This window comes from Bidens hawaiensis, unplaced genomic scaffold, assembly GCF_021521415.1.
Source record: "Bidens hawaiensis isolate Kalapana, Puna unplaced genomic scaffold, B.hawaiensis_p1.1 tig00026817_1, whole genome shotgun sequence".
In the NCBI taxonomy this organism is placed as follows: Eukaryota; Viridiplantae; Streptophyta; class Magnoliopsida; order Asterales; family Asteraceae; genus Bidens; species Bidens hawaiensis.
In genome coordinates this window covers 59,773-74,875 of record NW_027494309.1, presented here as the reverse complement: position 1 = coordinate 74,875, position 15,103 = coordinate 59,773, and the positions used below count along the sequence as shown (strand labels likewise).

Here is a 15,103-nt window from a genome sequence, read left to right as displayed (position 1 = left end):
ATTTCGGAACCAATCCGAAAAGTTATTGTGGTTAAGACGGTCTTTAGCGAGAATAGATCGGAGAGATACGTTTTGGACGTTAGGGATTATGTTGTCGTCGACGTGTGCGGCCATCTGCAGAATTTTAATTAAGTTCATTTTAGTGTTTTACTTATTTTAATTATTAATACCCTTTAATATATATACCAAATATAATTAATAATTAAAATCTAGAATCCAACGATAAACCCGACTCCGGTTAGGTGACCTTTTTCCTATTGTCGGTTTATCAAGGTAGTTATTCATAACAATTGCAAACCCTTTTGCAACTTCCAGAGTTTATGGGACCGGTTCGAAATCATATTTCGTGTCGGCATGTTTATCCCATCAACACCTATTAGACCCCATGCTTGGGTGACCCTCTTCACATGGTTCCAATTTAAGTCGTCCTACTTGTATCAACTTGTAATATTAACATACAAACGGTTAGGTGACCTTTTTCCCATTTATATGCCAATATTACCTCAACATATTAATTTACTCTACGCAGTTAGGTGACCTTTTTCCCACTAAGAGCTTACTAATATGTTAAGCATTATACAAAAGGATGGTGTTTAACTTGTTATCCTTAATTTTAAAAGGGATTTTTAGTTTTAATAATTCTAGTTGTAAAACTTTAAATCATGTTCTAACATGCATTTAGTAACATGATTAATTTGAAACCATTTTCAAAATTCTAATTTATAATAAAACCATTTTATTATGGGCGTGAGACGGCTAGTTAATAAATCCATTTTATTAAACTACGTGTCACGTAATTACCGATAATTATTAGAACCCGTTTTATGCTTTGTTAATTAATTCTATGTGACGAAGTTGATATCCTAATATCTAGCAACCACATAATCAAACAATCATTAACAAGCATACACAATTATACTAGACACGAGCCACTAAGTTAGACCACACTTGTTAGCCGAAACAAGTGTGTGTCTTAGGTCCGATCCTAAGGGACACATGACACATGGATGTTGTAGCTCCCACTCGATCCCGCATCCAAAAACGTCGAGCATCTTCTTCAACCCCTTTTGTGATCCAATGGGCTTGTAATTTGGACCTTAGCTTCCAATTTTGCAACCTTCTTTAATTTTACAAAACAAATGTCCTAATACATTTTTCTACAAAATAAAGATATTGCAAATAATCTATTTATTACATACCCATATGAATAAATAATTACAAAATTGCCCCTAATTAATTATTACAAACCGAAACTTTGAATAATTAATCACAATCACAACAAACATCCATTTGGTCTACGGCTCGGTCTAGTTTTAACAAACATAACCCGTTATGTCTTAGGAACCCGTTCCAAAACCCCTTGACTTTATCGAGCCTAGCCCAACCCATTTTGGGCTTGACCCAATAACTTGATTATGAGCTTCGGCCCACATGTCCAAAACACATGGGCTTCGGCCCAATGAAAGTTCTCATGGGCTTCGGCCCATTCAACCAAAATGGGCTTCGGCCCATTTCACTTTCTCCCCTTTTTTTTTCGGTTAGCCCAATAACCAAAACAAGTGGGCTTCGGCCCAATATCATCCGAATTGGGCTTCGGCCCATTTACTCGGTTTTATATTTATTATTATTTTTTTTATTTTTTTTTTTGAACAAAGCCAAAAAATATAACAAGATTAAATACAAAAAAAATTATGCATGTTAATTTTTTGTATAAAATCTTTCAAGGGGAAAATATAAAACCGAAAACCCGAAGCTTAGTTTCCCGTATCCCGGCTCTTGATGCCATTTGTTGGGTTTCTATGGATATTTTAAACTTAGTTAACCATTTAACTAGTCATTAAAATGGCGGAAGCGTGATATTTACAAACTAAACATATGTATCCATGTGTTTATATATGTATATATTACAAGTTTATATAAGATGTGTTCATGAACAACCTAGTTTATTCATGTCATAAGATTACCAATAATCTATTTAATAGAAACCCGAAGCAAGGATCAAATGATACGGAAAAACTAAACTATCAAAGCTATAAACACTTACATTCTTAACCCTTTAAGAGTGTAGTTGATGTTGAAGAAGATGATGATGTTGATGCTAGACTTTCAAAAGGAAAATCCTCAAACAGAATATACCCCGAGCCTCCAACACACACCGAGCTATGTTAGGAAGCTTGAACACGAGAAACCGAGACCCGAACCTCCTTTCTTGACTTTCGGCCGAACCAAAAAAACAAGAAAGAAAGAAAGAAAAGTGGTTGTGTCTTTTGAAAGTATGTTGAACCATATGTTTATAATATGAGATCATATCTCAATCAAGTTCAATCAAGTCCATGTTAGGTTTTTGGTCAAGTGTAATCACACTCAACCTCCATCCATTCTTTACCAACTTTGACCAAAACTTTTGGGGTGTGGGGCCCACCCAAAACCGGCCCCAAAATATATTTATTTATTTTTTTTTTATTATTTATTTATTTTATACTTTATAAAATATATAAACACCCCATCTTTTATAAACCATTTTATAAAAGAACACATAGTTAAATAATCATTCCAATAATAATTATTTGAATAAATGAATTAACCAATTAATTTATTTAACACTTTCAAGTAGGTATTCAGAAACCCGATTTTCTGAATGTATCGTGTTCTGTATTTGTCTCATAGATCTTATCTTAACAAATACATAATTGGTGTGTGTCTAACTCGTTATTGGGTATGACCCGACTTGGATCAAACACGGCTAGCCACATTAACCTAATTATGTGTCTCGGGCATACGGTATTCCAACACAAACATGGGTAGCCAATCCTGTGATGGTAAAGAAGAGCAACGGGTCATGGAGGATGTGCATTGATTTCAAGGACCTCAACAAAGCATGTCCAAAAGATTGTTACCCCCTCCCAAACATTGACGCGAAGGTGGACTCTGTGGCGCCATTTAAGCTCAAATGTTTCCTGGACGCCTATAAGGGCTATCACCAAATTCAAATGGCACCACAAGATGAGGACAAGACTGCCTTCAGAACTGACAAGGGTGTTTTATGTTACACAAAAATGCCCTTTGGTTTGAAGAATGCAGGAGCCACTTACCAAAGACTCATGGATGCGGTTTTCAACGAGCAAATTGGAAGAAACTTAGAAGTCTACGTGGATGATTTGGTTATTAAAAGCAGGGAGGAAAACAAATGCTCAAAGACATCGAAGAAACCCTTTGGCGCCTAAAGGAAGTAAACATGAAGCTCAACCCGAGCAAATGCACATTCGGCGTAGAAGAAGGGAAATTTCTCGGTGTAATAGTCACCAAGGATGGTTTCAAGGTGAACCCAGAGAAGGTGGAGGCTATCCTTGACATGCCCTCACCATCCACCATGAAGGAAGTTCAAAAGTTGAATGGTAGATTGGTATCAATTAACAGGTTCCTAGCGAACCATGCAAGCAAATCTACTCCATTCGTCAACACATTGAGAAATTGCTTAAAGAAAAGCCAATTCAAGTGGACGCCCGAGGCCGAGCAAGCTTTCAGTGAGATAAAAGAATGTCTGATAAATCTGCCGGCGCTCACAGCTCCACTTCCTGGTAAAACTTTAACGTTGTACCTGTCAGCAGGAGAGCGCGCCATTGGCGCAGTATTGTTGGTGGATCGCAAGGGAATCCAAACACCAATCTATTATGTAAGTCGGGTGCTGACAGATCCTGAGACGCGCTACACCATCATAGAAAAGTTAGTTTTATCACTAACACACGCGTCGCGCAAGCTTCATAGATATTTTAATGGTCATCCCATTGAAGTCCTGACTGATTACAACATCCAGCAAGTCTTGCGACGTCCCGCGCTCTCAGGAAGGCTGACAAAATGGGCGCTGGAATTAGGAGAGCACACGATCGCCTATAAGCCTCGTCCAGCAATCAAGGGACAAGTCTTAGCTGATTTCATCGCAGAAATCCCTGAAGGAAAAATTGAAGAGGCTCAGCGCGAGGTAGACCCTCCGCAAGCCAATAATGAAGAAAATGTTTGGAGATTATTCACTGATGGAGCTTCAAACAACGAAGGGTCCGGCGCAGGCCTCAAACTGGTGGATCCAGAAAATCATGAGTATACTTACGCAATCAGGCTGGATTTCAAGAGCACCAACAATGAAGCTGAGTATGAAGCCCTGCTGGCTGGTCTGCGCATCGCGCTCAAGTTCGGAGTTAAAAAGCTAGAGGCCCATGTTGATTCATACTTGGTAGCAGCACAGGTCAATGGCCTTTATGATGCCAAGGAGAACACCATGCCTCTGTATCTAGAGCAGGCGAAAAAACTCATCGAGCAATTTGACTTCTTCAGAATCATACATATTCCGCGCAGTGAAAACAAGTCTGCCGACGCGCTGAGCAAGATGGCATCAACCAGCTTCGATCACTTTGGCAAAGATGTCAGGGTAGAAGTAATGAGCAACCCGTCGGTGGGAGCGAAGTCTGTCCTTGTAATTCATACAACACCTTCATCATGGATAACTCCAATAATAGAATTCTTGAAGGAGGGAAAGGTACCGGACGATCGCGCACAGGCGAGGAAGATAAGACACAAGTCGCAAAACTATGAACTGCTTGATGGTACGTTATATCGACGCTCTTATCTTGGACCGCTCATGAAATGCCTGGATGCCGAGGAAGCAAGCTATGTGATCAGAGAGATACACGAAGGAATCTGTGGAATACATGCTGGCCCGCGCATGGTGGTTGCCAAAGCAATGAACGCAGGTTACTATTGGCCAGGCATGTACTTGGACGCGTTAAAAGAGATCCAAAAATGCAAAGCGTGTCAGAGCTATGCGTCAAACACCATGCGGCCAAAGAACAACTTGATTCCGGTGACCTCCGCATGGCCTTTCCACAAATGGGCAATCGATATTGTGGGTCCCTTACCACAAGCGCAAGGGCGAGTAAAGTTTTTGGTAGTGGCAGTAGACTATTTCACAAAATGGGTTGAAGCCAAGCCACTAGCAAAAATCACAGCCGAGGCAATGAAGCAATTTATTTGGAGCCACATCATATGCCGTTTTGGCCTGCCAATGGAAATTGTGAGCGACAATGGCAAACAATTCACTGACAGGAAGATATCCAGCTGGCTCAAGGAATTGCGCATTAACCAAGTCTTCACTTCAGTATACCACCCTCAAGGGAATGGCCAAGTGGAGCGCGCGAACCAAAGCTTGCTGAATGGGCTGAAGAAAAGGTTGGAGGGAGAATCCCATTCATGGGTCGAGGAGCTACCTAATGTCCTGTGGGCGCACAGGACATTAAGCAAAACCAGCAATGGCGAATCCCCGTTCAGCCTAACCTATGGAACGGAGGCTATGATTCCAGCAGAGATTGGATGCCCATCCCATAGAGTGCTCATGATAAGTAAGATGGATAACGAGCGCGAAAGGAGGTTGGATCTCAACTTACTTGAAGGGCGCAGAGAGGCGGCTATCATCAGTGAAGCCAAATACAAGAAAAAACTAGAAAAATATTACAATCAGCGCGTGAAAGAGTGCCACTTAAAGAAGAATGATTTTGTCCTTCGGAACAATGAAGCTAGCCACGCAATACCTCCGGGAAAAATGTCCCCCAACTGGGAGGGACCTTATCAAGTCTCGGAAGAATTGGGAAAAGGCGCATACGCTTTAAAAGATTTGAATGGAAAGAAGATCCCGCGCACATGGAACGCAGCGCAGCTTAGAAAATGTTTCATGTAAAAATTGTCAAGTTTGTAATCAAGGCTTTTTAAGCCATTATGAATAATGATACGCGTTATATTCTCTTAATGTGTGTTCTATTACCTTTTGCATACATGTTTCACACTTCCCTTTATTAATTTTGAGCAATATGACAACATTGTATTGACATCAAAACTAAAAATAAAACGAAGTAAAATATACATGCGCGAGCTTCAAGCTCAAACGCGTTAACGAGTTTTAACTCTAAAACGTCAGGGCCTTAGCCCAATAATATGAGCCTTAGCTCAGGGCTTTAGCCCAATAATACGAGCCTTAGTTCAAATTACTCACAACATCCATCCTACATGCTGCGCAGCTAGACCATAAAAATACCTAAGCACAGCTAAGGCAAAGCACATGCCAAAACATAGTTGTTAAGGTCTCAGGTCGAGGTCGCGCATGAGATTATAATGGATATCAGAGTAACACATACTGACACGTAAAGGCTAAAAAACTCATAATTCCCTATAATAAATGCGCGATAACGTCGCGCAAAAGAGGAATAATGAAATGCCAAAGCACGTGTCAACATATTCGGAATATTGCAAAATAACTTGAAATATGACAAGGACTAAGTAAAATAATTTCCTTACAACCTTGTTCAAGTTTCAATGTGCAAGCATATCTTATATTCAACAAGCAAACACATGCAATATAAAGAGATGAATTGGGAATGCGCAAGATGCGAATAAGGGAAAAACAAAATTTCATTCCAAAACATAGAAGTTTACAAATTTACAAAATGATGAGATACAAACTACAAATAAAAAAAAAACATGAAGGGCTTCTCAAGTCTCTATATCAACATCAGCCTCTTCATCGCCCTCATCATTACCTCCCGCAGCATCTGGCGCAGCCCGCTCCTCGTCATCTCCAAACTTACCATAGTCAAGCTGTTCGTCTTGAATGGAGTCGTCTTCTATCACGATAGTGTCAGGAGCGGGTCCTTTGGCCACGCCAGAGCCGCTAGCAGAGGCAGCATTGCCCGCTCCATCATCGCTGCCACCAGTCCCTTCACACTCGTCAAGTAATTTCTTTAGCGCGCCGAGATCGGGCTGGTCAGCAAGCGCGACTATCTGCAAGTCATAAGGAAAAGTATGAGTACAAAAGACTAGGAAAATAAGTCAAGATAAACTCATTAAGGTTAAAATACCTGCTCAAGGATGGGAATGGGAGTATTCAAATACTTCTCCCCCACCTCGGCCATGTCAGCGCAGACAACGTCGAGCTGATAAGGGTAGTCGGATGGATTCTTCTTCAGCATGCCATATTCATAGTCATCCTTAAACCCTTCAGCTCGACCCACCAAGCGCGACGCAGCATTGCAATCCATCACAAGGGTCTGAAACTCGTCTGAGTATTTCATCGCATAAGCGCAACGAGTCATACCCTGTGAGACTAGCCATTGGCGTTCCTGCGCGAGGGAAGAAACAGACGTCTCAAGAGCAGGAATCTGAGAGTTTAACAACTCAACAGTTTCCTTGGTCTGTTTTAGCTCTTCTCTGTCGGACGCTGCTGCCGCCAAGGCCTCATTCCTTTCCGCTCGCGCAGCATCGAGCTCTTCCCTGTTAGACGCTGCTGCCGCCAGGGCTCCATCCTTTTCTGCCCGCGCAGCTTCGAGCTCTTTCTTCAGGCGCGCAACCTCACTCTCGAATAAAGATTTGTCAGTGATAGCCTGCACAAGAGTTTGATCACGCGCCTCTGCCTCTAACTCCAAATCACGCGCTCGCCGCGCGTACCTGGCCGCATCCGCCTCTGCCGCCTGCAGCTTCTCCCGCGCAGCCTGCAGCTCATGCCCGCGATTCACAAAGGCAGCGTTGGCACTTGCTCGGTTCTCGCTAAGTTCTGCTTAGAGTTTCTCAGCTCTCTCTCGAGCGTCAGAAAGATTCCAAGCGGAAACCTTAGCCTCTTGCTTGGCCTCCACAAGAGCATCACGCACTTTTATATAATCATTGCGAAGCTCTTGGGAGGCAGCAAAGAACACAGACCCAGCAAAAAGATGGTCGTTGAGCAAGTCCACGCGGGCGCGGTCCTCCTGAAACCTCCTTTCAGCCGGAGGCACAGAGTGAGCCCAGAAGTCTTCACACACACCCATGGACTGAAATGAGCTATCCTCAGTAATATTCCATCTCGGGCGGTATATGTGATCGGCTTCCTGCAAACACAAAGCAACGTTCTAGTCATCTAAACACTAATATGGAAGTCCGCACAGCGGAGCAAAACGAACTTATACCTGCGGAGAGCAAGCAGAAAAGTCAGCGCCAGCCCCACGAGAAGGCTGCGCCACAAAATCTCGTGGCGCTACAGGGCTTGCGCGGCCGCCATCGGAGTCTTCAAAATTGACCTCCTCATCATCCTCTGTAACAGGTCTTTTCTCCTACGACTTGGAAAAATCAAAACCAGTCTCGCGAGGAGGGCTGCGCGCAGGAGGAGGTGAGGGAGGTCTCAACGCCGCTAGATCAGCGCGTAAAATAGTCTCCTGCTCCTTAGTAATCCCAATGAGAGGAGATTCAGTGCTTGTCGGAGCAGGAGCAGAACTAACGGCGCCGGCGCCGGCGCCAGCAGTGCCGCCAACAGCCTGCGTGCCAGCTATAATTCCTATGAAAAAACCAACAAGGAGAAATGATTCATGACTTGATCCACAGAAAAAAATCATAAAATCAAAGCGCAATGAATACCTTGGCGCACCGCCGTCCGAGAATTGAGCATCGCCATGAAGTCCATTTTCCCCCTCTTCGAGGGTAAAACAGGGGACTTCAAAGGAACCTTCGGCGCAGCCTCGGTACCTTGCTGCGCCTGAGATTGAGCCACCAAAGTCGCCGGCTCTACAAACATTTGAGCGAGCAAAGATTCATTAATAACTCTATCGGAATCACGCTCATAAAACCACAAAATATAAACAAAGTATACATGTTGGAGAAGAGGAAACAGCAGGCGCAGCGCCGCTTCCCTTGTCCGCCGCGCGAAGAGATGAGGTGGCGGCACCATACCTCGTGTGGACAGGAGGACTGCCCACACCTCGAGGCAAAGATGACGAGGAAAACTTGGAGGTAAACCCCTTGGTTTTCTCAAGTCCCTTCGCTTGAGTAGGAGGATCCTGAGCAACAGGGGCATCATTTTTCTTCTGTTTTTTACTGGCCCCTACGCCAGTTTTGCCTTTAGCTTTGCGCTTGAGTTGTGGCGCCTCAGCTTCTTCCTCCACCTCTTCTTCCGCGAGCTCCAGCTCATAGTTCTCGAGCGCATCTACAATACGTGCAACAGAAATGTTAACCAAATTTGGTATTCTAAAGGCATAAGCATAAGTACAAAGGCTTACCAGGCGCATTGCTGTCAAAGCAAAATCCCAAATCAACAGGGATGAACATATCATCGAAGCGATCGGGGAAAGCAACTTCCCCAGCGCCCAGCGTGACAGAGCCACCCTCCATATGCTCATCATAGGCGGCGTGGACGTATTCCTTGCTGACTGCGTAATACAAGACAAATGATATCAGTAAAACGAATTATATTCGCGCAGAAATAATGCAATGAGCTAATAACTCACATAAGCCATCAACTTGGACGACAGGCTCAGTCGCGCTGTCGGTCCACCTCTTGCTCATACCAACCCCCACCAGCGCCTTCTCGCAAATATTCTTGGCGGGGGATGGTTCAGCAGTTAACTTGTTAACCCATGCGCCCGTTGGGTTCTTAAGAACATTCTCATCCGCGGGCGCAGAAGTGATCGCGCGCATGGTCATGCGGATGGGAACCACACCAGCCTTAATATAAAAAAATTTCTCAGACCAGTCATGAAGGCTTTTGAAGGAAACAGTGCAGCACTTGACCTTCTGACTGCGAGGTATAAATGAGAACCAAGAATCTTGGATTTTTGGCTTGTAAAAATATTGAAAGCGCCGAGGGGTGGGCTCCTCGCGCTGAGCTTTGCACATGAACTCAAAATGAGTCATGCGCACTCACACCGGAGGGTTACCCCAAAGAGGACCCCTCTGTCCCTTTCTGAGGGGTAAGTTCACGGTGCTGCTCATTTTGTAGGTGGAAGAATTCATACTCCGGAGAACCATCGGTGATATAGCACACTCATACCCGAGGAAAGTTGATCGTCTACCAGTGAGCTGATCCACGTTTCTTCAGGGCCAATGGAGGGGATAATTGAATAGTAACCAGATCTTATCAGTTTGGGAGTGGGTTTGTTCTTATGTGTTTTCCAGTTTTCACAGTTATTATGATGTATGTTTTCGATCCTTACGCAGTTATAATTGCCATCCAAAGTATAATGGGTCACAACTGAAGATACAAAAACCCGTATTCATGGAAACCAAAGGTGTGTTTTAATAAAATCTTATTAATGTTAACATCGTGAATTTGAACCTTTTGTGGTCCAGACAAAAGGATATTAAGTCAGTACTTGATGTAAGTAACGTTGATTGTTTATTGTGGTTGTTAACTTGTTATTTAATCATGTTTATTGTCAAAGTCGTGTATTTACATTGTGCTGTTAATTTTTAGGTTCCGATAATCAGGAAGAAATCGTGGCTAAACGCATCAAACACGCGACAAAAGCTATGAATGTAGATGTCAAGGATGGAAATTCATTTCTTAGATTCATTATGTGGTTTGTGTCTCAATCTTAAACTTTAAATTAATTCACTATTTAGTAATTACTTGGTTTATGTCATTAGTTCTGAATTTTTTTATTTATGAAAGGGTAAAAATTAGTATTACATTAACAGGTCCATTTTGTGTTTTGATTAATGAAAAAAATAGCCTGGTAACGGGTCAACATAACTTCTATATTAACGGGTCAAAATAAATAAAAATAATTACTATTCGTACAAGTGACCCGCCCGACTGACCCGTACTTAATTTTTATTTATTGACTCTTAGTGTTTAATGTTTCTTCCATTTACTTTAACACAATTATGTAATATTACTTATTCTTGTGGATTTCTAAAACATCAGCTTATAGAATCCATTCTTGTCCCTTATGCAACATCAACTGACCTCAACTCAAATTTGTTAGTTTTCCAACTTTAAATTGATAAATTGCATTGCATGCTATATTTCTGTCATTATGCAACTATTTGGCAACTAATCAGTTATTTGCTCTCATTTGGCGACTTTTGACCCGTACGACAACTCAACATTTAATATATTAACTATCTTTGTTACATGTTATTTACTGTGTGACCTCGTAAAGCCAAACCATGCGTTTTAACGATTTACCCCAGGTTTCTTGTTGTTTTAGACTTAGCTTGATTGGTTAATAATGCAAAATTTTTACTCACATTAGCTGATATACGGTGACGTTAAATATACTAGGTCTAAAAAGTATACTAATAACAATGTTAAATGGCCTATTGGGTTTACAAGGGTATTTCAAGTTTTAACTGTTTCAATGTCAATCAAATTATGAGAACTGTTAAATGATTGTTGGAGAGCTCGGTGATTGACTACTTAAGTAACATTCATCAGCTCTTACTGTAACCGGACCAAAACCAAAAACTGAAACCGAACCGAAACCAAAACCGGAAAAACTAAAACTGAACCGTAACCAAAAAACAGTAACATTGAAACCAAAACAAAACACGAAACCGAACCAAAACCAAAACCGAAAAAAAACTAAACACCTAAAAAACCAACTGTTTTTAAATAGCCAAAACAGATATTCCGATTATTATTTTGGTTTGAGTCCAACCTTAGCCAAACCAAATTGTTATGTAAATATCATTTCATGATATTATAGTAAATATCATTTGATGATATTATAGTAGACTTTAAAAAGTCAAACTTGATTGTCATGGCCATTTGGTACTAACTTATCATTAGGACGAGTAAAGTTTCATCTCTTTAGGGGTGTGCATGGTGTGGTTCGGTGCGGGTTTTGGTTAAAAACGAATCGAAAACCAACACTTCGGTTTTTGTAGTATTTGAAACCGTTTGGTTTGGGTTTTTTCAGTTTTTATTTTGGTCTCGGTTCGGTTTCGGTTTTCTCGGTTTTTGCAATTTGATCTTGAAATGTTTAGGTCAAAAGAAAGTTTTCAAAAAATAAATGATTTAGGTATAAATAATATTGTTAATTGTAAAACAATAGACTATTAAACATTTTACCAAAAATATTTGAGTTACATGTTTATTAAATTCTTATAAATTACTTACTATAAAATATAAAAAAAAAACAAAATTTTAGGAATTTGGTTCGGTTTCGGTTTTTATTATATGCAAAACCAAAACCGAACCGTTAGTTCGGTTTTTACAAAAACATAAAACATAAAACAAAACCGTCGGTTTTTGTTTCGGTTCGGTTTATTCGGCTTGGATTTTTCGGTTCATTCGGTTCCGAATTGGTTTCTTCGGTTTCTTGCACAACCCCTACATCTCTTCGTGTTTATAATGTCTATTGGTGCTAATGCTGCAAGAGCTATTAATAATATATACATTTCTCTTTGTTAAATGGGCCATATTATGTTTTGTTTAAAAGTATACATGGAATTATTCATGAAACTATTATACTAAATATTTTGTTTGTCCAAATGCAGATGCTTAATCGACAAGTAGTAAAATTCGAGACTGCCATTATCAAGGCACTTCACATGTACTTTTATTTTTTTCAAATCCATTTGTATAAATATACTCATCATATTTGTGGATTCTTCAATTGTATTTTAAGATACCTCCTGAAGCACAATTCAATTGTTTAATTGTATTATGGAATCTTTTTTAAATGGGTTCATTACCGTCTTGCATATTAAGGTGTATGGCAAAAAGTGGGGCATAAAGGCATCAGGTTCGACTAAGAAAGTGGTGTCATCTTTGACTGTTTGAATTAATCTCTTTGTATTCATGTTTAGAAGCAGCTGTTTGAATTAATCTCTTTGTATTCATGTTTAGAAGCAGTTTATGCCGTTATGGTGTTGTGATTTGTCTTTTGGCAGCAACTCCTTTAGTTAATATGTTACTTGTTTTTTAGGATGTGCTTCTTTAATTTGTATATTCCTTAACGAACAATTTCTAAACTATTTGAATTAATTCCAAAAACTATAGAAATCGATCAGGTTGCTAAACCAAAACACGAAATGGCGCCTACATTCAACCGCCATTAACAAATTTACTTATACTTGTGTTATCTTCACAAGTTGCAAATAGGAAAGAAATTGGCGCATTTGACATCGAGTTGATTCAGAAACACCATCATTAGATGATGCAAGAAATCATGTATTTAGTTAAAAAAAAAATAAAATAGAATAAAAAATGATGAATTGAAGTGCTTTAACACATAATGATAAAATGATATGTTTTAACTGAACTAACAATTCCTATGGATACCCCCCCTCCCTCCAAATTTTGTTGCTCAATAGTGTAACTTTACTCGTTTTCGCCCTAAACTCTTTATACGTGGTGTAAATTTACCCGGTTTTTTTTTTTTCAGAAAATTTTGAACCCTTGCCCCCTTGTGTTTTCGTTCAAGCTTCGTCATTAGATATACCATGTAATAAATACGCCATCTCTAACACCCTCATACGACCCCGCCGCGAAGCGCTGGAAGTTGCTTGCTAGCTTCAGGAAATTGGGTGAGACCGAACGACCTTTTCCTGTTCGAACCAGAATGTTTGGGCGAGCCTGACCTTTTTGGGCCACGGTTAAGGCTGGTTATACGCATTCTTGGCCCGAGTTTCTCAACAGCGAAGCGTCCAGTGTACTGTAAATCTTCTTATTTTAATTATGTTAATTTGAATTGTGTTTTATTGATAACCGTTCAAATAGGTATAAAACAAGCGGGTCAAACAGTTTAAAGGTCGTTAAAACTATATTCAAGAATGTAAAATAATAATATTAATATCATACATTTTTTTTAGGTTTTAAATGATGTCAATCTTGATGTGTATTTTATTGATAATAGTTCAAACAGTTTGTTGAAATTATATTCAAGCACTATAAAATTTCAATTTTTGGTATCGTAAATTATAGACAAATTTATTTATCGTAAATGTCGGTAACAAAACGAGCTACTACTAACTGAATCACAATTGTGTCCCCACCGGACACTTTTACTGATCCATTATAATACATTTAGGCGTCTCTTCATCTCCAACTTTTTCTCTCTCTAAGACGCCCGAAAATTAATGGCTAATCAACCTCATTCTTTACATAATCCGGCAACATTTAAGCCATTAGTTACAACCTTAACAATCATTGAATTAATCATCGAAGATATTCCTCTCTCGCATTAAAAACCCCTCGGTATCATCAATTGAAGCCTTTTATTGCAACGTTCTGCTTTCCCCCAACCCTAATGAAAGCGTTCTCAGGGGCTATAAGTCACACATCTTCATCGTCAGCTGGCCTCAAATCCCTAATCAAAATTGAAATTACGAAATCAGTTATTGAACCAATCCACGCACATTATTAATCAGGCCTTTAAGGGTTTACTGAGTCAAATGTGCTTGACCTGACCCATTTTGACCCGTCTAAAACTAAACGTTCATTAAAGTTTTTGTATTAACTTTTTATGTTCTTGTTTATTATATTAGGACCTAAAGAGTTCACTCAAGTTTTCTACAGTTTGCAGAGCTGGAGGGTGAGTTTTAATTTAATATGCTAATTTATTTATCATCATTTTGAAACTTTTATTTGTTTTAGGCAAATTTTGAGAAATTAGATCGAGACCGAAGTGGCAAGATCGATATTATTGAACTAAGAGAGGCACTTATGACTTTCGGGTTTGCGGTTTCTCCTGTGGTTTTGGATTTATTGGTTTCCAAGTTTCACAAAAGTGGCGGAAAGAATAAGGCGATCAAATATGATAAGTTCATCGAGTATGCTTATATAATTCATTATTGTTTTTGAATTTTGTTTCTTTTTTTGGAATGTCTAACAATGTTTATGTTTTGTGTTTGATGATTTCAGGTGCTGCTTGACTGTTAAGGTATGTAACAAACTTTACATATTTGAAAATTGATATTCTCTTCACGGAAAGTCGGGTTGTAACGGGTTGGGTAATTTTGTTGACCCACAAACATTTTTCTCCATTTTTGGTCAAACTTATCCGGGTAAAGGGTCATATGTGTTTTGGTCAAACCAAGTCGGGTCATATGGGCTTGATCAAATCTGGCTGGGTCATTTGAGTTTTGGTCAAACCAGGTTAGGTAATAATGGGTCATATGTGCTTGGTCAAACCAAGTCGGGTAACGGGCCATATGTGTTTGGTCAAACAAGGTCGGGTAATGGGTCATATGTGTTTGGTCAAACCAGGTTGGGTCATTTGGGTTTTGGTCAAACCAGGTTAGGTAAATGGGACATATGCGTTTGGTCAAATCAAGTCGGATAACGGGTCATATGTGTTTGGTTAAACAAAGT

At 40.1% G+C, this 15,103-nt stretch overlaps 1 protein-coding gene across 1 annotated transcript; it reads left to right on the top strand.

The window, feature by feature from the left end:
• The first annotated feature begins 14,184 nt into the window (after nucleotides 1–14,184).
• Nucleotides 14,185–14,720, top strand: LOC143573982 (calcium-binding protein CBP-like). Its single transcript, XM_077058728.1, has 3 exons — nucleotides 14,185–14,324; nucleotides 14,387–14,562; nucleotides 14,654–14,720. Exons 1-3 carry the CDS (start codon nucleotides 14,256–14,258, stop codon nucleotides 14,703–14,705), a joined length of 297 nt encoding a protein of 98 aa, XP_076914843.1. The 5' UTR covers nucleotides 14,185–14,255; the 3' UTR covers nucleotides 14,706–14,720.
• The last annotated feature ends 383 nt before the right edge of the window (nucleotides 14,721–15,103 follow it).

Excerpts from the sequence above, each read along its gene's own strand:
- LOC143573982 (XM_077058728.1), top strand. The coding sequence starts at position 14,256 with ATGTTCTTGTTTATTATATTAGGACCTAAAGAGTTCACTCAAGTTTTC. Across the intron at positions 14,325-14,386 it reads ACAGTTTGCAGAGCTGGAGG|GCAAATTTTGAGAAATTAGA; the intron begins GTGAGTTTTAAT and ends TATTTGTTTTAG. Across the intron at positions 14,563-14,653 it reads AAATATGATAAGTTCATCGA|GTGCTGCTTGACTGTTAAGG; the intron begins GTATGCTTATAT and ends TGATGATTTCAG.